The following is a 22735-nucleotide window of genomic DNA, read 5'->3' as shown; positions in this document are numbered from 1 at the left end:
TTAAGGGATTGGCTAAAGGTTTTCAAGCGCAAAATTCTAAAGTGAAAATAAAACCTCTTAAGCATTTGAGAAACCTCTTAAGCGAGCACCTTGCTAACTGAGTTCATGGAAACGTTACTGAAACGTAATCACCGGAGTCAGGTTCGAATTGCCCTCCCCTTTTACCTGTTACTTGCGGCACATACGGTACCGACAACCTCTCGACACTGTAACCACTTCCGCCTAGTGACTCCGCGATCTTGTTGGTCAAAAAGCATAAACTTTTGTCATGCTTCTCTAAAGATTTCGGAAGCCTGTCAGGGTGATCAAAACAAAAGTCATGCAGAATTATTTAAATTACTGAGCACAAATAAGTTAACACGCAAGCACTCCAGATCAATGCCTAAAGACAACGATAAACACAACTTAAACTGTAATTAGTAACAGACAAATCGGTGTCGTTTTGGTGACTAATTGGACCATAAGAACGCACGGCCTGTGGTCCCATATGTTAAGCATTCGGCTGGGATTCTTTCTCCAGTAACATCGCAATGGGGCAAGTCAGCCTTAATTATTCTGTGGGTCTTCACACATCAGATGATGAAAAGGAATCAATTCATCTTTAACTTCCATGCTAATTAAAACTGAGAGAAGAAAATCAGAAGTGCAGCTCACTGATGATGAGTGAAGCACGTATTACGATGCTAAATGCTAGGAAGCACTTGCCCAAGAGGAGCATCCAGGTTCACTTTCTGTTCAAACTGCCGTTTACTATCTTATGCTAACACTTTCAGCATCGCACTGCTTTGGCAGCCTCAAGTTTGAATAAAGTATTATTCACATATATCTTCCATTTGAAGAGCAAGGGAGAATGCAGGGCATAACACTGATTCTCCTTAAAACATTCTCTCTCCCACCATGCGACGAGTACCGTTACCTTTTACTGAAGGTCTCGAACAGGGTATTGCATTCACTTAAAGGCTGGCTTATTTATCTATGAGAACATGTTATATTTTAGAGATATATCTCCATATTAAAAAAAAAAGGCAAGGTAAGGCTTTTCACCAAGGATAGACTCCATGTGTGCATGAGTCTACATTTATAATGTACAAGAACTTTGTTATAGCAAAGGAAGAAGTCAGATGCGTTAAATGACAGAAATCCAAAACGACTGTTATAAACCACCAGAAACCATCCCAGCAGGAGTGTAATCCTTGACAATCGCCATGGGTTGGTTTCTAAGTCAGTAGTACCCCTTCCTTAAAATGTAGAGAATCAACATACATGCACTTCTCTCTGAAAATATGCTCTGGTAGAAAATAAGGAGCTTCCATAGTTCGAATTTCAATCACCTGAAAAATATCCAAAAACAAACCAAAACAAAATGAAAACCTCGCCCCTCACAACCTGGCTGTGAAAATTCGGGAAACTAAAAACAGAGAAATTAAACATTTATTAAAAACACCGGCACTTTATTTTGGAATTTAAGCTACATTTTAGAGCCCAAAATGCTCATTTTATTTTCACATTTATTATTTCAAATTATTTCACATTTATTATTTCAAAACTTCAGGAGGTCTCAAAACCATGAGAATAAAATAATACACATGGTAAAAAACAACAAGAACATATTACATTTGATTAAGCCTACCACAACAGGATAAGAACACCTATTTTCTCAAATGCCACTGCCCTGGACCAAGCACTGGGCCCTCAGCACCCTCCCTCTCCTGTGCCATCTTCTGGGGCCCGTGCATGAGGTCTCAATGCGCTTCTGGGATCTGTCCCCTCCACCCCACTGGGGGCAACTTGGAGGGGGCAATCTGCTTTTGTAACATCTGTATCTCTCATGACAGGCATCAAATATTAGCTCAAACAATTGCTTAACGAATCAATGTTTTCTTTCTTAGAATGCACTGAACACCTACATTTGAGCGTGGACTGAGAGATGTGCTTCTAATATTATAAAAATAAGGCTCTCCTTGACCGATATCTTTAAAGAATAAAAATTAGAGTGGACTTTCTCTGCCAGGTAAGTGAAAACATGTATTAAATTGTGCAAGTGGCTATTAAATGAGGTACTGCTGAAAAAAGCTGAATATAGTTGAACGTTTTCTCCAATAATTCAACCTGTGGAGGCACACCTGGGTGGCTTAGCTGGTTAAGTGACCGACTTCTCACGGTTCGTGAGTTGAGCCCCACACTGGGCTCTCTGCTGACAGTGTAGAGCCTGCTTAGGATCCTCTGTCTCTGTCCCTTCCCTGTGCATGTGCACATGCTTTCTCTCCCAAAAATAGACATTAAAAAAGAACATTCAACCTCTGAAATCTGGCTCAAACAGACTGGCTTAAAACAATAACTAAACCAGTATAATAAAAAATAATTTCGATACTAAGATTCATAATGGTTTAAAGGGAAAACAATTATGTAAGAATTCACATGACTTATTCTAGAAGAAAACCACGTATTCTACTTGACCACCACACAAAAAAGTTCTAATAAAACAACAGGCACCAAAGAAAATATAAACACTAGCTGTAGTTTTAGTTTCAATTAGTCACTACTAAAAAAGCGATGCATGTTTTTACAGCATTATCTTTATAATTTGACACACAATCATCAAAATCGAAAATCATCATCTCTGGAAGAAAATCAGTCATTTTTATATAGAAATCAAGTTGAAGAACTTTCCTAAATACGATACCTTGCTGACGTGCTGGCAAAACGCTGGGACGGCTATCATCTGACTTACAAAGTTGAGATAGGCCGCAACCAGAGCCATGATTCCACAGCGATGGAACATGGACAAATTATCCTCATTGATAATCGCACTGTCCTTTAATAAAAAAACAAACATGGCTGACAGATCAAGGTCTTACGCTCCACCAGCATTTTCTCTATGACTATCCTGAAAAACGGCAGGTCGTTTGGAGTGCTGATAAAAATGTCACCTTATAAGAAGTTATTTTTTAAAGAATTCTAAAAGGAAAATAAATGTCCATATACAGAGGAGTTAAATCTCTCAAACAGCTCTGTCTTAGGAAAGTCTTTTGGGGTCGGGGGCAGGAAATACACAAAAAGACACACGTGTATATGTATGCACACATACACATACATGTATCTTACATTAAAATACACATCTGATACGTATTCCCATTACATGCCGCCCTTTTAATACATAACGCTTACACTCCGATTAAACAGCTACATTCGTAACGGCTATGGACTGACCCTCTCCCCCGCCAGACCGAGAGCATGGGCAGAGGGACCGTGCTGTTCTTTCATCACAGTATTCCCATGGCTTTGAACAAAATTAGCACACAACTAATGCTCATTCAGTATTTGTTAAAAGAATGAATGTGATCATAACCTTGAGTATTTTAGATTTAAAAGTAGACGCCTCCCTTTTAAACTTCATGTCCTTGTGGCACCTGGGGGGCTCAGTCGGTTAAGTGTCCGGCTCTTGACTTTAGTTCAGGCCCTGATCTCACGGTTCATGAGTCCGAGCCCTGAGTTGCGCTCTGCGCTGTTAGCACAAAGCCTACTTGGGATTCTCTCTCTGCCCCTTCTCCTCTCCCTCCATCTCTCAGAATAAATACATAAACTTAAAAAAATAAAAATGAAATTAATGACGTTGGATAAAGGCAACACCACTATAAAGATGGTATCTAGTTCATAAAGAAAAATTTTCTTCAATGAAAGATGACGGAAGCATACCTGTAAAGCAATGGCTAATCGAATGAGATCAATGACCACTTCCTCATTGGCCAATTCAATAGTGATAAGAGCAAGAGAAGTATAAAGTAGCTCATAGTTTTTCTGAACATTGTCTTCCTCTTTACAGCCCAAATATATGTGCCGATAGAGTTGTTGCCCATTCTGAAAAGGGAAATGACAGAGGAAAAAGATGACTTTGCTTAAAGTGTAGTACAGACAGATGTCCCATGCCCAGAACCACGTACACAGTAGCTCTTGTTACATAACTAAACATGGAAGAGAAACTGAAGCTGATAATCAGATGATCGTATTGTATTACGACTATCAATACCAACAAACGAACTACAAGCTAACATCAGAGTTGAAGAATGAGTCATAAATAAAAACAGCAAGTAGGAAACAGTTCTAGTGTAAACCATGAAAATGCTTTTAGTGATCATTTGAGAAGACAAAAGCAACTTATGGGTTGATTCGGGAAAAAGGTGAAACGGCTGACAGAATCACGGGAGAGACTTCTGCAACGCAGCCTTGGCAAGGATAAAAGAAAACAAAACGTCTGGCTCCGGGGAAATGCGCTCGGGCTCCGGGCCTTCACAGGCAGCCTCCTATGAGGCGGCTCAGGGGCTGTCAGGGAGGAGCACCCGCAGGTTCTGCTATAGTCTGGCATGGAGGGACCGTGGAGGGACGATGGAGGGACCGTGGGGGACCAAAGGCCAGCCCAGAGCCCTATACGAACGAGGGAGAGGTTACCCCACTCCAGGGACTGCAAAAGGGTCCCCCCAAACCAAACTAATCTAAGTAAGTTGATACAGAATACGGAGGCTTTCCCTATCCAAAGCATTCCTGGGTACGGGGCCAACTGCTAAGTGAGAGCTGACAAAAACAGGAGCGTGTTTCCCATCTGAAGTCACCGCGTGGTCACGAACTCAACTCGCTGCACTGGTTCTCCACACGAACTGAAGCTACAATCCCTGGGCGGCTGGAATGACCACTGTGTTTCTACCCTCCCTGCTGCCCATCCCAATACGATTTACGGTTACGGAGCCCAAGCCTCGCTGTTTTTGAAGCACAGAGCTCCCCAGGTGATTCTGACATGCAGCCGGGATTAAGAACACTAGGGGCTTAGTCTTTCAGACGTGGAGGGACTTGACCTGAACACTCCGGACTTGTTTCTCAGCAGATTCGTCTGGTTGTTCACGTCGGGCAAAGAGCCGACGGGCGAGACCAGCACAGTCTCCTGAGTCCAGAGTCTGGCTCTCTCACATGGTTCTATGCTCGGGCGTGTGACAATGGTGTATGTACCGGGCCCTCCCCGACCCTCTCCGGAATCCTGTGGCTCCCGAACGCGATCGACGTTACAGCTCGCACACGTGGGAGTTTAGATACCGGGCTCCTTAAGCGATTCAAGGTGGTTTTCTACCTCCTGCGTACCCATCATGTTAGACAACTTGAAAATCGAACATTACGTACTACGATAACAGAGCGCAAATCAGCGTGAGGACTTCGCGAAGCGGTCTGGACGGTCTAGCAAATCTGAAGAACCCACGACCCCTTACTCGGCAAGGCCTCTCCTACGGGCCTCAGAGAAACGGGCTGCCCACAGCACACCGCGCTACAGTAACACTCGCGGCAGCCCCAAACTAAGGGCCATTCAAACGTCCCCGGCAGCAGAACGCGTGACTTAGTGTGCTCGTGGTCCGCAACACTACGCGGCTACGCACGTGAGCAAAATTTACCCAAGCAGAGCTAAACGAAAGGAGACCGAAGAGTACACGCGCCACGGTCTGCTTCCTTTCATACAAAATACAAAAACTCACAAAACCCTGCTACTGTATTGCTCAGGGAGCTACAGATGAACACGTAGGTGGCAAACCGTGAAGGGGGGGAAAGAAAGGCAACGAGTCCGTTCTCATGAAAGAACAGGCATTTCCCGCCGAGGCAGACACGGGGCCGCGGTGGGGCGGGCGCGGCGGCGCCTCCGCTGTGGGGCCAGGCGGACGGGGCCGCACCTGCTCCATTTCAAAACAACTCGTACTTTCTTCCTCCGCGGGATCCCCTGAACCGCCGACACGGTTCCCGAGAGCTCCCCCGTGTGGCGACATTCGGTCAGGAGCAGAGCTTTGGGCACCAGACACTGAGCGGCGACGGCTCTTCCTTGTGCCCGGAAGCGCAGCCGCGTCAGGAAATGAGAGGCGAAGGAGCGCCTCCCAACGTCAACTGTGAAGCTTCGTGCCTGGGACGCGGTTTTCCAAACACAGACCCAAAGCCTAAGATGTCCCTAAGGCGCGGGGATGGAGCAGTCTTGGGCTGGGTAGTGATATCCAGAGGGCGAGCCATCATCCCCTGACTAGACAGCCCCAACTTTACTTCCTTTAGGCCTCTGCTGATATCGCCACAAGGTGCCAGTTAAAGTTGCGTAAGAAACCAAGCAACGTTTGGACTCACAGAATAAACTGGAAGGTAAATGAAAAAGGCTGTCCAGTTATAAAAATAAAATTGAATTTGACAAAAAATGAACAGATTACACCACGATATACCAGAAAGAAATGGCTCATACTAACAGTACCAAACGCTTTGCCAGTCATTTAGCATTATAAAATGGAAGGATAACTAATCCAGAGAACTTTAAAAATTCAAAACTTTTAATAATTTAGACATGGAATAACAGTCTAATCTTTCAGTCCAACTGGACCCTTCCAAACTGGTTGGCTCGCAAAATTAAGCAACGAAAAGGAGTATTTCTGTTACTGTCATACTAGATAAAATAAAATGAATCCAGTCCTCAAATCCAAGATTGCTTAATGTCATTATATAAAGTCAAAACCTAAAAGTTAACTCTCGGGGCGCCTGGGTGGCGCAGTCGGTTAAGCGTCCGACTTCAGCCAGGTCACGATCTCGCGGTCCGTGAGTTCGAGCCCCGCGTCGGGCTCTGGGCTGATGGCTCGGAGCCTGGAGCCTGTTTCCGATTCTGTGTCTCCCTCTCTCTCTGCCCCTCCCCTGTTCATGCTCTGTCTCTCTCTGTCCCCAAAATAAATAAACGTCGAAAAAAATAAAAAAAAAATCTTTAAAAAAATAAAAAAAAAAATAAAAGTTAACTATCAATGAGTTTTGAAAATTCATTCTATTTATCATGATTAAAATTTCTTCAGTGATGAGAAACAACTTCTTCCGTTAACTGGATAATATAAAGAAATACTGAAAAAGTAAAAGCTGAAAAGAGTTAATGCCTTTGCCCTATTTATTAACCACTTTTTTCATATATAACATAGCCAAACAAAGAATCATTTTACTCCCATTAATTCAGTGACGGTATTTCATTAATCATTTTTTAAATTATTTTAGAAAGGGCATACACATCTGTGAGTGGGGGAAACGGGTAGAGGGAGAAAACAAGAGAGAGAGCGAGAGAGAGAGAGAGCGAGAGAGAGAGAGAGCGAGAGAGAGAGAGAGTGCAAGTGGGGGAAACAGGGAGAGAAAGAATCTGAAGCAGGCTCCATGCTGAGCAGGAGGGCTTGACACAGGTCAATCCCATGACCCTGGGATCGTGACCTGAGGGATAAAGAGTCAGACGCTCAACCGACTGAGCCACCCAGGCACCCCTATAAATCATTTTTCAAATGAAGGGGTTTTTTTCCATTTTTTAAATGTTTATTTATTTTTGAGAGACAGACAGAGCGAGCGAGCCCTCAATGAAGTTTTAAACTGTAGGGACATTAACTTGAAACACAGCAATCAACAGTAATAGCAAAATAAAAGATGGTGACAGGGACAAAGCATGGCCTAGTAATGAGCCAAAAAAAGAACGGGTGTTATAGACGTCTGCATCTATCTTCCTATGGGGCTGTCTGCTGTTCCCTGCACCTCTAAAGACCAAAGCACTTATCCACCATGACTGGGATTATCTTGAAGCCAGCTGGCATGTTTGTGTCATGGAGACTGTTGTATCCCCCAATGTGGAGCTCAGAATCTAGCAAATACTCAAGCTTTGGATGAAGAATACACAGAAAAATTATTCACTATGCTAAATAACTTTTAAGTGTCATGATTTTCTAAATTCAGCTACCAGCCAAGAAACCTACAAAATTTAAGTGATCGGGGGGCGCCTGGATGGCTCAGTTGGTTAAGTGTCCAACTTTGGCCTCAGGTCACGATCTCAAGCTTTGTGAGTTCAAGTCCGGCATCGGGCTCCGTGCTGGCAGTGCAGAGCCTCCTTGGGATTCTCTCTCTCTGTCTCTCCTTCTTGCTCTCTGCCCCTCCCCCACTTGCACGTGCGCTTGCTCTCTAAATAAATAAATAAATAAATTTAAGTAATCATAATGAAAATCTAGTTAAGTATGATTTAGAAGGGAGGAAATCCTGCCTACCTCATCTTCATATCCCAAATAATGCACAGAATAATGCCTAATACAGTAAACACTCATTATATTTATTTCTTCAATAGTGGTAAGTATTTTCCAAAACAAGCCATTAAAAGTGGAATCAGTGTGTGTGTTTGGGGTGGAGAGGAGTGTGGGACAGAAATTACGGGGAGACATTTTACTCAAAGGAAGAATTTAGAACTACCGTAGCATCCAACAATGCTTAAACACAGGCTAGAAGAGATACCGTCAAGATAGGTGTGGTAAGGTGGGAGGGCTAAAGATGGCTTGGGGGGCGCCTGGGTGGCTCAGCCGGTTAGGCATCCAGCTTCGGCTCAGGCTCAGGTCATGATCTCGCAGTTTGTGGGTTTGAGCCCCGCACTGGGCTCTGTGCTGGCAGCTCAGAGCCTGGAACCTGCTTCGGATTCTGTGTCTCCTTCTCTCTCTGCCCCTCCCCCCATCTCAAAAACGAGAAAAAAAAAAAAAAAAAAAAAAAAAAAAAAAGATGGCAGCTTGAGACTTCCAACTCCAAACCTGAATGGCTTCCTTTTAAGGTCACAGATCAATATATAACTACCTAACAAGTCAAACAGCTATAACTTATATCATGCATTATTTTTATGAAAATAATCTTACCTTTTTCATGAAACTTGTGTCTTGTCTACAAATTTTTTCTCTTTTTATCTTTAGGTCAGCTACATCTGGTATTATTCTAGAGACAACAGATCAATTTTTCATGAATAGCACATTTAGTTATAAAATCGTACCTTCTAGGGCATATCATAGTTAGTTATACTCAGGAATTTGAACTTTTCAACACATTTCAATGAGCATTTGAAATAAGCCTATATGTAATGATACTACTGAATTGCCAACCTCAATTAAGGGGAATTTCATAAAATCATCTTGACTCCTGTCATTCCTAAGTTTAAAGCAAAGCCAAAATAAAAGTCACATAACTAGCGATTACTAATAGACGAGATCTCTGCAAATGCATTGAAAGACCTTTAAACATTTGCTCTCTTAATTAATAATTAAATTGCCTCAATACCAATTAAACTTTGAATAAATCTTAAAAATCTTAGATTAAAAAAATCACAATATTAAATACATTAAATTTAAAAACATTATCATTAAGCCTATTTGAAAATGGCCCAATACCTGATCCCTCGAAGTTTTGCCCTGTTGTCATGGCGATCCATGAGGTTATGCATTACTTCCAAGACTAACTGTCTCAGTTCATAGTCTTCCATGAGGGATGGTGATAACAAAGGATCCAGAAAAGACCCAGGCAGTGCAGTAACAATTGTCTTTGCTTTATATCCAGAGGTTACCTGATTACAGGGAGGAAAAACAAAGCAACAAAAAACTTTTGTTATGAATCCTTCTTTGATAAAATGCTCAAACTGTTTTATAAGAACCATAAACTTAGGGAAACAGCAATTATGAACATAACCCTGAATGAAAAACAAAGAGGAAATTTCTAAGGTAGTGAGGATTTTACTGAATTAACAAAAATACCATAATGAAGAGAATAAAATTAATACAAGCACATGCTTACCATGTGCCAGGCACGAATCTAAAGATGTACTGTATGAGTATTAACCTCATCTTCTCCTCATCCCTATGAGGCAGGCATCAGTGTGTACCCCCATTTGGTGAAGAAAAGAGGCTCAGAGAGGGTTAAGAATCTATGGGACAGGTAGTCAGTACTAAATGGACACAAGGTATTAGGTAGCAAATAGTACAAGTAAGACCTCAAAATTTTAAATTTAAATTGGCAAATTTCTTCTAAAGTAAACAGTTTAGGTTAACAGGAATACATTTTTATTTTGGAAAGCTGTACTTTATTCATTACTTGCTCTGACATTTCCGGATGTCATCTCCATGTTCCAAATTTAAAGCTTTTAAAGAGAAAATACTTAAATGCTATTAAACATTTTAACCATACCACATAGACATTCATTCGGGTGACTAAGTGGTACAATTAGGATTAGAGACGATTTATTCAGGGTACTTGTTTTTAATGAAAAGGCTTAAAAACAAAAGAAATTCCAGGTGGGGAAGCTCTACATTCAGGATTCCAAATATGAACATCTGACATTTACATTTGGGCACTTACTACAATTTGAGGTGATTTTATTTATTTTTAAATGTTTATTTATTTATTGAGAGAGACAGAGAGACAGTGAGAGGGAGGGAGGGAGGGAGGGAGGGAGAGAAAGAGAGAGGGAGAGAAAGAGGGAGGGAGAGAGGGGAACGTGGGCAAGAGAAGGAAAGAGAGAATCCCAAGCAGGTTCCACACTCAGCTCAGAGGCCAACACTGGGCTCGATCTCACCAACCGTGAGATTACGACCTGAGCCGAAATCAGGAGCCAGAGGCTTAACTGACTGAGCCACCCAGGTGTCCCTCGGACGGAGGTGATTTTATAAGTAAGCAAGGAAATTGGTAGGACAACTGCTACCCACCTAGAAAAGTTAAAAATATATCCAAGTCTCACATCACAGACAAAAATCAACTTCAAAGATGCAGCTATGGAGAACTAAATTTTAGGGGCACCTGGGTGGCTCAGGTGGTTAAGTGTCTGATTCTGATTTCGGTTTAGGTCATCATCTCATAGTTTGTGCGACTGAGCCCCACACTGGGCTTTGCTCTGACAGCATGGATCCTGCCTGAGATTCTCTCTCTCTTTCTCTGCCCCTCCTCTGTTTGCTCTTAAGCATGCACTTTCTCTCTCTCTCTCTCTCTCTCAAAATAAATTTAAAAAAAAAGCCAAATTTGAGAAACTTTTATAAGAAAATATAAACAAAATGCATTAGTATCATAAGAGGGGGTAAGGGTTCTTTTTTTTAATGTTTTTAATGTTTTTATTTATTTTTGAGACACAGAGAGACAAAGCATGAGCAGGGGAGGGGCAGAGAGAGAGGGAGACACAGAATCCAAAGCAGGCTCCAGGCTCTGAGCTGTCAGCACAGAGCCCAATGCAGGGCTCAAACCCACGGACTGTGAGATCATGACCTGAGCTGAAGTCGAACGCCCAACTGACTGAGCCACCCAGGCGCCCCGAGGAGGTAAGGGTTCTTAAACAGCATACAAATAAGAAGGCACAAAACATATGAAAGGACTGATAAATGTTGGCATATTTTGAAAACTTCTGTAAGGCAAGCACAATAACCAGAATTAAAAATGAAACACAAAAGATATTTCTAATCTCTAGGTATGAAATATTTCTTTTAAAAAATGGGATCATGTGTATAATGAAGATTTCCTAAAACAGATTTTAAAGATCTTTAAAGATAAAGATTTGGAAAGGACACACATTCCAAATAATCAGCTCCTAGTTTGTTCTAGATAGTCAAATCAAAGATGAAAATAATTACTATAAAATATTCAGAGGACTTCACATATTAGGTATGCTTTTCCTTTTTAGCTATTTATAGCTGAATTGCTATCCAAACAAGAAGTCATTATTTGGTCAGTGTACGAAAGAAATGGCCTGATTTGTAACAAGAACATGGTTTCACATTCGAGTTCTAGTCTTCAGCTCCAAGCCTCTGGGCCCAAGCATCTTCATGTATGAAACACAATACTTTCCACCCTTTATATGTTTTGTCATTGTGGAGGTCAAAATAAGATGATAGAAGTGAGGAATAAACAGTAAAGGAATAAAATAAAATATTTAAGAATATAAGCCATAGGGAAAAGACTAACCATAAATAGATAGTATCTTACAGTACAAGAAAATGTTGATAACGTCAAGTTGTTCTTTTAACCTCTGCAATAATGGAAGTGTATTCTTCACTTATCTTAAATGCCTTACCATAAGTAAAGATCTCAGCAACATTATCTGAATCCGCCTGGTTCCCAAATCCCTAAGATATACAAAATACTGGTATTATCTTATTAATAGTTATCGACATTAACATTATTTCCTTTATTGGTTAATTTTAAAACTCTATTTTGGTTACAGACTGTTTTCATACTAGCTAAAGTCATGGCTCACTTTATATTCAAGTCAATTTCATATAAATTAAAGAGTTCTATGTAAAACACAAACACAAAAATTCAAAGAGAAATTAAAAAGCTATTAGCTAGCTCTCAAAGAAAACAGACCAATAATGTAATGATATTCAACCATATGAGCCCACAATGAAACAACCCCAGCTAAAAGATGCTACAAATTGGAGAATGTATTAATCTTGAATATAACTGACATAGTAACTATTTAACATGTATCCATAAGCAGGAATGGACAGATGATTCAAAAAAAGAGCTAACAACTGGAAAAGGTTATCTAATTAATGTCAAATATAAATCAAATTGAGACTATCATTTCTTTATTAAATTAAAAACACACAAATATTTACAAACTAAAGCTGTAGCATGTTGTAAAATCAAATCAAACTATAAAATGAGGAAGCCAAAACATATGATCTTTAAAATCACTCTCAGTTCTAAAATTCTAGGAATAAGTCAACATTCTGGCAAAAGCGACATTCATCTTTAAAATTATGACAGGAAATCTGAAGTGTTACCCTACATCACATAGGTACATAGACAATGTCCAAGCTAAATAAACCTTCAACCTAGTCAATATAAGACATAGAAAACTTGAGAATGTATGATATATTGAAAACTGATTCTAAAATCACACAATGTTGATGCAACTGGTTAGCAATCTAGTGCCATAAAAACAATGTTTTCCACAGGATTTTTATTACTAATGATTAAAAAAAACCATTTTATAACATCACGATGAAATTAAATCCAAGATTAAATTAAAATTTATACATTGAGAACACAGGAAAACTACATAATCATACCCTAGTTGACTGATATCCAAAGTGTGAGTGGATGTTCCAAAAACGGGTACTTTTCCCATAATGAACATCATGATTTCTGACCTCTGATAATCTGGTAGGTTACTTCCAAAAAATCCTATGAAAATATTAGGATCAAGTTAGGATAAATCTTACACATTGAAAAGGTTATTTTTCCATAATACAAAATCATAACACATTTTTAATCAAAGCTTTCAATATGTGGTAAAACAATGTCTTTTGGTTACATATAACACTAAAAATATTTTTTTTTAATTTTTTAATTTTATTTTTGAGAGAGAGAGAGACAGAGACAGAGACAGAGTGCGAGAGGGGGAGGGGCGAGGGTGGGTGGGACACCGAATCTGAAGCAGGCTCCAGGCTCTGAGCTATAAGCACAGAGCCTGACACGGGGCTCGAAGTCACGGACCATGTGATCATGACCTGAGCTGAAGTCGGACGCTTAATCGACTGAGCCACCCAGGTGCCCCTAACTCTAAAGGTATTCTAATTTCTTTTGTCCAAAATTACTTAATCATGTATAGTAGAAGATGTGCAGTACAGACTAATACTTAGATAAAACAGTAAATGTCTGACAGTCTTTTGCATATAGTTTACAGTGGCAAACCATCATCGATTTGAGTTGGACCTTTAGAAAAAGGACGAAAAAAAAAAACCCTTTGGTAGTATTTCTGATGAAATTCTTGTTTGCATATTGTGAGCCTAACTTCTTTTTCTGGTAAGGAAGCCAGTAATTAGGCCAATTTTGGTAATTTTGGTGAAGAAGTAAAAAATTTGGTCACTACTTTGGCTTCCTAAAATTGCTGAGATGTTGTAGAATGTCATTACAAAGAACCAGATTTACATTTTAACCCAATGGGTTAATTCAATACGTATAACTCAACTAATGCAAAAAAATAGTAATAACTTATTTACTTGTCATTTTTCTCATACACTCTTAGGTCTTGTGGATATTTTAAATTTATCTGCTGTGGCTTTTAATGGTTTACTTCCTAGTTTAAAAGACTTAAGACATTTAGTTATCACTTACTCAAACTTCAAACTTTGTTGTTTCTTTGAAAGACCAGAACAGGTATCAAATCATGCTAGTTTTGTTCAGTTCTTAAAATGCAACATAATCATTACAAAAACCTTCTTGTTTTTAATATTTCTTGAAGAATAGTTTCTCAATTTAACTCTTCAGTTTCTATAACTGGAATTTACAAACTATGCAAACTCAAACTGTTCTATTTATCATCTGATTGGATCTGGGGATAAAGTCCTTCCCCATTATCATACACTTCAGCAATCAAAAATCTCATAATCTTAACACGGCTCAATCTATATAAAGTATATCATTCTAATACTTCAAGAGCACATATTTAAGAGGTATTTGGATCTTCACACAACCTGATGAGTCTAGGTACTGTTATGAACCTTCATTGCCTCTCGTGGAAATGAGGAAATGAGAGGTTAAGCCCTCAAACAAAAAAAAATTACACACCTAACATTAAGGCCTGGGTGAGGGCTATTCATTTCCAAAGCCCATGTTATTATTACACTCTCCTCCCTCCCTGTAAGGTCCTTTAACGGTCCAAGAACCCAATTAGATATGTTCCTAATCACTGTATAAAAACAGACACTGATTTTCTGTTGCAAGCAAGCCAGTCATTACCACAAGGGCAGGAAGTCTCCAACATATTCAACTGGGAGGACAGTCCCGAAAGGAACTCATTCTCTGTAGCCACTGTTTGTATCTGAATGGAGCAGAAGTGCTAAGGAGCCCCCAGGAGGAACATGGCAGGGAGCTGCACTCTTGATTACCATAAAAAAAAGGAGCTGACAACAACCTCGCATTTTCAAGTGCCAAAGGCACAGCAGCCCTGCTCCCTAGTCCAACAGCATGATCCACGTGACCTGATAAGTAGCAGAGTACTGAGAACTTCTCAAAGAAATATTGAGGAAATCAGAAGTGTGACTGAATACAAATCTTACTCACCGTGCCACACTGCATTTCTTTTCTCTCATGTTTTAATTTTCATGTTATTCTGAATGTGCTATATCACAGAAATATTGCTTGTGTCTGCTGTATATTTATTTTGTAACAAAGTACTTGAAAAACAATAAATTAAATATTCTAGAGTGAAACAGTAACAGTGAATTAGTCAGAAGTCACAATTTAATTAATTCTGTGAAAACAAGAATTGATTTGATATACTATCTTAAAATATCACAAAAAATCCGGGGCGCCTGGGTGACTCAGTCGGGTAACTGATCCACTCTGGCTCAGGTCACGATCTCACGGATCCAGAGTACAAGCCCCACGTCGCGCTCTGTGCTGACAGCCCGGAACCTGGAGCCTGCTTCAGATTCTGTGTCTCCCTCTGTCCCTCTGCCCTTCCCCTGCTCGCACTCTGCAACCCCCCTCTCTCAAAAACAAATGTTAAAAAAAAATAGATCATAAAAATCCATAAACAAGCCAAATAAATTTAAGAGTCATCATAAAAGCTAGGTTTACCATATACTGATCAAATTGCTTTAAGCAACATCTAGAATGTCTCTGCTGTATTGAGATGCCATGGTAATTAATACTGGCCTCCATTCTATTTGGTCTTTTCACTCCCCAAAATCTTAAGCACCTACTATGTGTCAGTGTGTTGAATAAGACACACATGGGCCCTTGCCCTCATGAAGACGATTCCCGCGCACATGATAAAATCACAGCTAGGTGGAACAGGTACTACACCAAACAGATAAACCATGTTCATCCACAAGGGGAGAGTCACATGCATCACAAAGCCCTAGTACAGGGCCTGGTGTATATACACGCTCAACAGTTAAGTGCAGAATGCAGACCCATAATGCACATATGCATGTCCATAAAACTTTAGAAATAAAATAAAAAAAATAAACTTTGTATTAAACATTCCAAAGGACTATTATAAATATAAGTAGCCTACTCTAAGGGAAATTACCCAGAAAGAAGGCACAACCGGGGCTCCAGAAGAAATTTATATATGACTCTATTTTTAGCAGAAACCATTAGTAACCATCAGAAATTAGGTGCTAAGTCCCAGAAACAAAACTCAATTTTGAAATTATTATAGCAATCACACAGTTACATTAAAACGTGATCTAGAAATTCTAAAGATATTAGGAGGAGGTTAAAGTAGAATAGGAATTTGCTTACTTTACTTTGTATTTAAATACAGTCAAATCATTTATTTCCCCCCAAAAATTCTCATGGCTGTTTAAAAGTTTTATTTATTTATTTATTTATTTATTTATTTATTTATTTATGAGAGCACAAGTGGGGGAGGGGCAGAGAAAGGGGGACAGAGGATCTCAAGCAGGCTCTGTGCTGTGCTGACAGCAGTGAGCCCGATGTGGGGCTTGAACTCACGAACTGTGAGATCACGAGGAGCCGAAGTCGGATGCTCAACCAACTGAGCCACCCAGGTGTACCATGTTTTTTGGTTTTTGTTTTTTTTGAAGTTCTTTATTCTTTTACCCTTTGTACATTAACCATGTTTAACAACAACAACAACAACAACAACAACAACAACAACAACAAAAGACATATGAAATTAAAGCCCAGGGTGTCAGTGAGTACGAGATCTTGGTTTCTAATACCATTCCTCACTAAAAGAAACCAAAGCTCTTTGAGAAATGATGGATTCCATGGCTGGGGCAAGAAATATAAAATGAGTCGTTAACAGCTTAAACCAGTAAGGCGGTGCTCAAAAGAAATGGGACGTTACGAAGACCTGGAAAGAGGGGAGTTCCCATTGGCCAAATCTGGGACAACTTCAGCACCAAGATGTGATAATACAGAATGAATTATGCAGCATGAAAACACAAGTCCGTAAGCTCATACCAACAAAGATATAAATACCTGCACTCCTACCTACATACACAGGGGAGAAAAAAGGACCACTCACCACAGAACACAGAGTGCCACCTGACAGACCATCCACTTGCAACATTATGGTAAAGACTGGTTCAGTAGGAATGTTGAACGGTTACTAAATTCAGGGGGAGGTCTGGGTGAAAAGCAGAACATCTGCATGGTCTGAAAGTATATGCTCAGAGACCGTTTATTATTTGCAAGGATAAAAACGGAAACCGTAGAGCAGAGAGACAGAACACTTTGAGTGATCAAAACGAACATCACCAATGACTAGCAAAAGCACACTGTGCACCTCTGTATGTAACATTCTGAGAAGAACTTTCTCTCTTATGGAGCATCCAACCAGGAATGCACAGACAAACTTAACCATGGGCAAACACTGGACAAACCCGAATGGGAAATTCTTTTTTTCTTTTTACAAAGGGGGTGGTGTACAGTTAAAAGTCACATTTCATAAATGAAAAGTTCCAGGCTAAAGGAACTAAAGAAATATTACAAATAAATGCAATTTATGATCCTAGGCTGAATCCTAGACCTAAGGAAAAACATGCTCTGAAGGACATTAGGTCAAATGACAAAACTGAAATATAGAAGTTTGATTATAGTACTGTGCCAATGTTAAATTTATTGACGTTAATAACTGTACTCTGGTTATATAAGAAAAATATCTTATTTTTTGGAAAAATACTCTGTGGTAAAAGGCCATAGTGTATATGCACTTAATATCTAATGGGTTAGAGAAAAAAAAAAACAAGGATGTACGTACCTACCTCTCTACATGTCTATATTTGTATATGGACATATACGTATATATGCACATATACACGCATGTGTGCACACACGGAGAAATGCAGGGAGGGAGAGTAAATGGTAAAATAAATAGCATAAAATATTAACAGATGAATCTGAGCAAAGGGTATACAGTGTTCTTTGTCCTATTCTTATGTTTGCTTATTTTCTGAATATAAAGTTTTTTAAAAGTCTAAGCTACCATTCATCCACCTTTGACTAATGTACCGTAAGAGACCACTCTCAGCGAGAGCTTTCTTAATCACAATTTTACACGATAGTTTTGAAAAGTGAAACGTACTCACCTATTGTCTGGATGATAGCATTCTGCACAATCTTCTCATCATTGTCTTTGGTACTGGTGTTTAAGTTGGCACTGCCTACAGATCCCCCCTGTAAATCATTTGCTTCAAATTCAACGCTGAGACGCAGGTGCTTCAGTAGGGTGTTAAAGACTTCCAGCACCGTGGGTCCTGGAAATGAACACTACTGTGAGCTTTTCCAGTATTATGTGCTCGAAACCATTCTCCTATTTCTCAAATTTTGTGGTATTTCCAGAGTAGTGAAAAACTAAATGAGAAACACCTAAATAAGAAAGTTTCTTGGGGCGCCTGGGTGGCGCAGTCGGTTAAGCGTCCGACTTCAGCCAGGTCACGATCTCGCGGTCCGTGAGTTCGAGCCCCGCGTCGGGCTCTGGGCTGATGGCTCGGAGCCTGGAGCCTGCTTCCGATTCTGTGTCTCCCTCTCTCTCTGCCCCTCGCCCGTTCATGCTCTGTCTCTCTCTGTCCCAAAAATAAATAAACGTTGAAAAAAAAAAAATTAAAAAAAAAAAAAGAAAGTTTCCTAGTTATTCCAGCAAACATTTACTGGGCATCTCTGAGCAACTCACCGTTTGAACCTCTGGTACAAACCACACAAAATGTGTATGCGCGTATAAATATTACCAAAAACTTTCCATCCATATAATCATGTGTACTAGACAAATAATGTGTATTAGGACAATATTTACCTTAACTGTTGTGTCAGAATCCACGGGATTACGGTACTATAGCCCACTGTAATGTTGGAAATTTATTTTGCAACTTTTGAGGATGAAGAAGGAATTTGCCTCCATTATTAGAAACTTGCCAACTCATCAGATTCAAGTCAATGAAATTTGCTCTCTGCTTTCAGTTCTATAAATACTCTGCACATATGTGTCACTGCATCTATCACACTATAGTTTAATCAGTGTTTTTATGTCCACCTTCAACTCTTAATTACAATGTTCCCTATCTAGGACACGGAGCCATGTTCAAATACTTCTTTAAATGTACAGAGCTTAGCACATGGTACCTTGTACATAATAGACAGTAATGTGATAAGTCAACATATGTTTCATTTAATATTTCAAATTAAGTAACTTTCCAGTTAAACGACTGCTTTCATCTTTTTGAGATAAATTACAAGATGAGCAATAAAAAGTCCATATCCAAAAGGCCCACTCCCTAGCTGACACTGAATGAGCATTAGAGTTTTTGAGTAGCTAATGTATTTCTACTTTGATTTTGAAGCAAAGAAACCATAACCAGATTCTCCTTCTAACTTCAGTAATTCTACTATGGACTCTTCCATTCTTCAAATGACATGACCTGTCCCTTCTCCTTATTACCCCTGTAGTCAGTCAGTTATTGAATCCTGTTTACATTCCCGTTCCTGTGCTGCCCTCCAAGGTCAAGTTCTTTCCCTAGTGCCTACAATGATGACAACCACCTGTTATTTCCAAAGTGTCCTACGTTTTGCAGCCAGATGAATGATCTATCCTATTACATATCTTTGATGATTACAGTAATTCTCTTAAGAGTATCAATCAATGGTATAATTATGTCCACGACCTGGCCACAACGTTAAAGCAACTTCTGTGACTTCCTCCATGCTACCACACATTCTAGCCAAACGGGCTACATAAGATTTTGCTCTTACCAACCTGTTTTCCATTCCTGGTTTGCATTCTGGTTTTCTTACGGTATGTGAACAAATTCTGCCTTGAATTATAGCCTTAGAGAGAGTTGTCTAACTCCAAGTAAACCATAAGTGTCTTAAACCTAGATCCTCCCAAACGTGTAACATATAATTGGTTTTCAAAAATCTTTATTAGAAAAAAGGAAGAAGGGAAGGAGAAGCTGATATGGAGGAAAATGCTCGCATGTACACTAAAGAAGTCTGAGAATCATGCGACCCCAAAATTTCAAGAGACATTACAGCACATTTAAAAACATAAAAAAAAACACATTAAGGTATTTTTAAAGAGTCTTCCATACACTGCTATACCTACTAAAAAAACCTCTGGAACAGATTAATGCATTAATTTTTTTATTTGAGCTTTTTGGTTTTTTGTGGGTTTTTTTGGTGGACACTCACCTATGGAACCTTTGGCAGCAATGGCAACAGCCTCTAATAGAACCTGAATGATACCTGCTCGGACCCGTGGAGAATCTTTTTTACGAGCATCAAGGTGTCCTAGAATTTCCTGAATTACATGGTGAGAATACTGAGCCTAAAAGAAGCAAGATAGTATACAAAAACGTATGAGCAGTTATACGCACACTGGCAGAATTCTCAAAGAGTGAAAAACCATGTGACACTTAAATGTGCAATTACAGGAGGCTGGGACTCGTGTTACGAAACAATATGGAGCCATTAAAAACCATGCTTTTTAAGAACAAATAGGGATACCGGAAAATATTTATAATTCCCTGGATGAAAAAAACAAGTTGCAAAATACTATGCTTAATAAAATTTAATGTTTCTTTAAAAATACATAGAGAACTAGAATTATATACACCTAAATATCAACAGTAGCCAGGATTCATGAGAGGTTTTTATTCTCTTCATACTTCTCTGTAATTTCAAAGGCATTTATATACTCTTATAATTTGACAATAGAACAAATACAGTATTTAAAAATAAACAAGATTATGACATTTATAGCACTTTTCTCTTACCCAAACTCGATAAATATTATTTCTCCTTATGGATATCTAATGCTAAACAGTCAAAACTTCCATCTCATCAAAAGCCAGTACCAAAAGGAAAATGTTATCAATGTACACCTGATTAAATTTAAATCCAGGAGATATCAGAAGCTTTGCGATTTATAACTTACAAAGGAAATTTTATCACAGATAAATCTGATCAATCACAATGAATGCTACTGGGACTTAAATCTAAAATAGAATATATAGAAAGTGTTTACATACTCTTCGATTTCTTTTTTTTTGTTTGTTTAACAGAGTAGCAAAGCTGTGTTTTTTTAAATTACTAACTATACCCAGGAGTCATGAATGGGTCTACCACCAAGTTGTAAAAAAACAAAAACAAACAAATAAAAAGGACTATGGCCCTGAATCTCCTGGTCTGTGTTTGCCTTCTGATAGGCCTCACCACTCTCTGAATTTTCAGACTGGTCAGCTTTTTTTCCTCCTTTGGAATGGGTGGTTTTACACTAATAAGCAGTATTATGTTAGCCCCACATTATGGCTACTCTGCTCAAAAGCAAAAAACAAAAAAAACAAAAAAAACAAAAAACTTCTTCATCTCTATCAATAAAACCGAATTCGTCTCCAAGTATTTCTGGCATTTCTGTCACAACACATCTACTTTTACAACAACCCAAGGTAAACATTTTCACCTTTACTTTCTGCTATGTTAAAACAGAGGAACGCCAAAACTTACGCAAAACACAAAAGTGAACTTCTCACACGGGAAGCTGGGTGCTTCTGATGCATGAAACTCACTCAAGTAAGAGTTTGTCTTATAAACAGGATGGCAATTTGATCTGTCCAAACCCGGACACTTCAGAGAGTGAGTGAGTATTAATCACCACATAAAGCAGGGCTATTCTAAGCAAAGCAAAGCAAAGCACCTGTTCACAACCGCTTGCGAACACCACCTTGGAAAAGGAGCACAAACAGCAATGCGGTGGATTACACTTCGCGTTGTAAGTTTCTGACGCTGGTTTACTGGGCTATCGCGTGCCTGCCACACAGCTCACCTCACAGGGAATTTTAAAACAATATTAATGTATGAGTAGCTTTAAGAAGCAACAGGATAGGGGCGCCTGGGTGGCACAGTCAGTTAAGCGTCCGACTTCAGCCAGGTCATGATCTCGCAGTCCGTGAGTTTGAGCCCCGCGTCAGGCTCTGGGCTGATGGCTCAGAGCCTGGAGCCTGTTTCTGATTCTGTGTCTCCCTCTCTTTCTGCCCCTCCCCCGTTCATGTTCTGTCTCTCTCTGTCCCAAAAATAAAATAAACGTTGGAAAAAAAAAAAAATTAAAAAAAAAAAAAAAAAAAGAAGCAACAGGATAGAGTGGTTAAGTGTGTCAGATGTGCCCAAATTCAAATTCAGGCTCCATCACTTTAGACCTTAACAGCTTATAACTTAAGACAGGACTACTTTGGGGCACCTACGTCCGGGGACTGGGGTGGCCTAGTGAGCGTCCGACTCTTGATTTCGGCTCCGGTCATGATCTCACGCTCGTGAGATTCAGCCCTGTGACGGGCTGCAGGTTACGCATGGACAGCGCGGAGCCTGCTTGGGATTCTCCGTCTCTGCCCCTCCCCTACTTGTGTGCCCACACTTGCTCGCTCCTTCTCTCAAAGTAAATAAACTTTAAGAAAAAAAGAGAGAGGACTACTTCACCTCTCCGTACCTCAGTTTTCCTCACCTACAATATTTAGAAAATAAAAACAGTTATTTCATAGGATTGTTGTGGCACTTAAATGAGTTTGTTTGTGTAAAGAACCTAAAATTGCGTCTATCACAGGAAATGTGCTCAATCTAGCCACTACCACCGTTTAATTGGTGACTCCTGGGATCACATATTATTACAAGGTTAAGCATAACAATAATGACAACAGAAAACACTTGATTCAGAAGCAGGTGCCAGGCACTGTTCTAAACACCGGATACGTGTTATCACATTTTATCCACACCGGGAAGCAGCCAACCCCAATCACTCGGTGCACTTCATGGCGCGAGTGAAGCAGGTCACACAGAAACGCTAAGGAGGCCGAGCTGTGGATCTTGGTCCAACTTCAGGGCCTGGTTCTTAATCACATCTTATTACCTTTAACAAGTCAATTTAGAACAGAAGATGAGCTTTAAATAGTCTCCCTTTGCT

General features: G+C 39.7%; 1 protein-coding gene across 4 annotated transcripts in view; it reads right to left on the bottom strand.

Moving 5' to 3' along the window:
- EFR3A (EFR3 homolog A) overlaps positions 1-22735 on the bottom strand; it is a 107049-nt gene that overhangs the window by 25341 nt on the left and 58973 nt on the right. For all 4 annotated transcript variants that reach the window (XM_043601777.1, XM_043601780.1, XM_043601778.1 and 1 more), the window contains 10 exons: positions 19975-20110; positions 17880-18047; positions 12879-12993; positions 11876-11927; positions 9216-9388; positions 8691-8766; positions 3697-3858; positions 2684-2815; positions 1264-1331; positions 166-293 (listed from right to left, as the gene is read on the bottom strand). In XM_043601777.1, the coding sequence (XP_043457712.1) occupies positions 166-293; positions 1264-1331; positions 2684-2815; positions 3697-3858; positions 8691-8766; positions 9216-9388; positions 11876-11927; positions 12879-12993; positions 17880-18047; positions 19975-20110 (1210 nt within the window). The remainder of the gene's footprint in view (positions 1-165; positions 294-1263; positions 1332-2683; positions 2816-3696; positions 3859-8690; positions 8767-9215; positions 9389-11875; positions 11928-12878; positions 12994-17879; positions 18048-19974; positions 20111-22735) is intronic.

The sequence above is a fragment of the Prionailurus bengalensis genome, chromosome F2 (genome assembly GCF_016509475.1).
Source record: "Prionailurus bengalensis isolate Pbe53 chromosome F2, Fcat_Pben_1.1_paternal_pri, whole genome shotgun sequence".
NCBI classification, from domain to species: Eukaryota; Metazoa; Chordata; class Mammalia; order Carnivora; family Felidae; genus Prionailurus; species Prionailurus bengalensis.
Note: the sequence above shows the minus strand (reverse complement) of the source record. Positions and strands in the feature narration are given on the sequence as shown.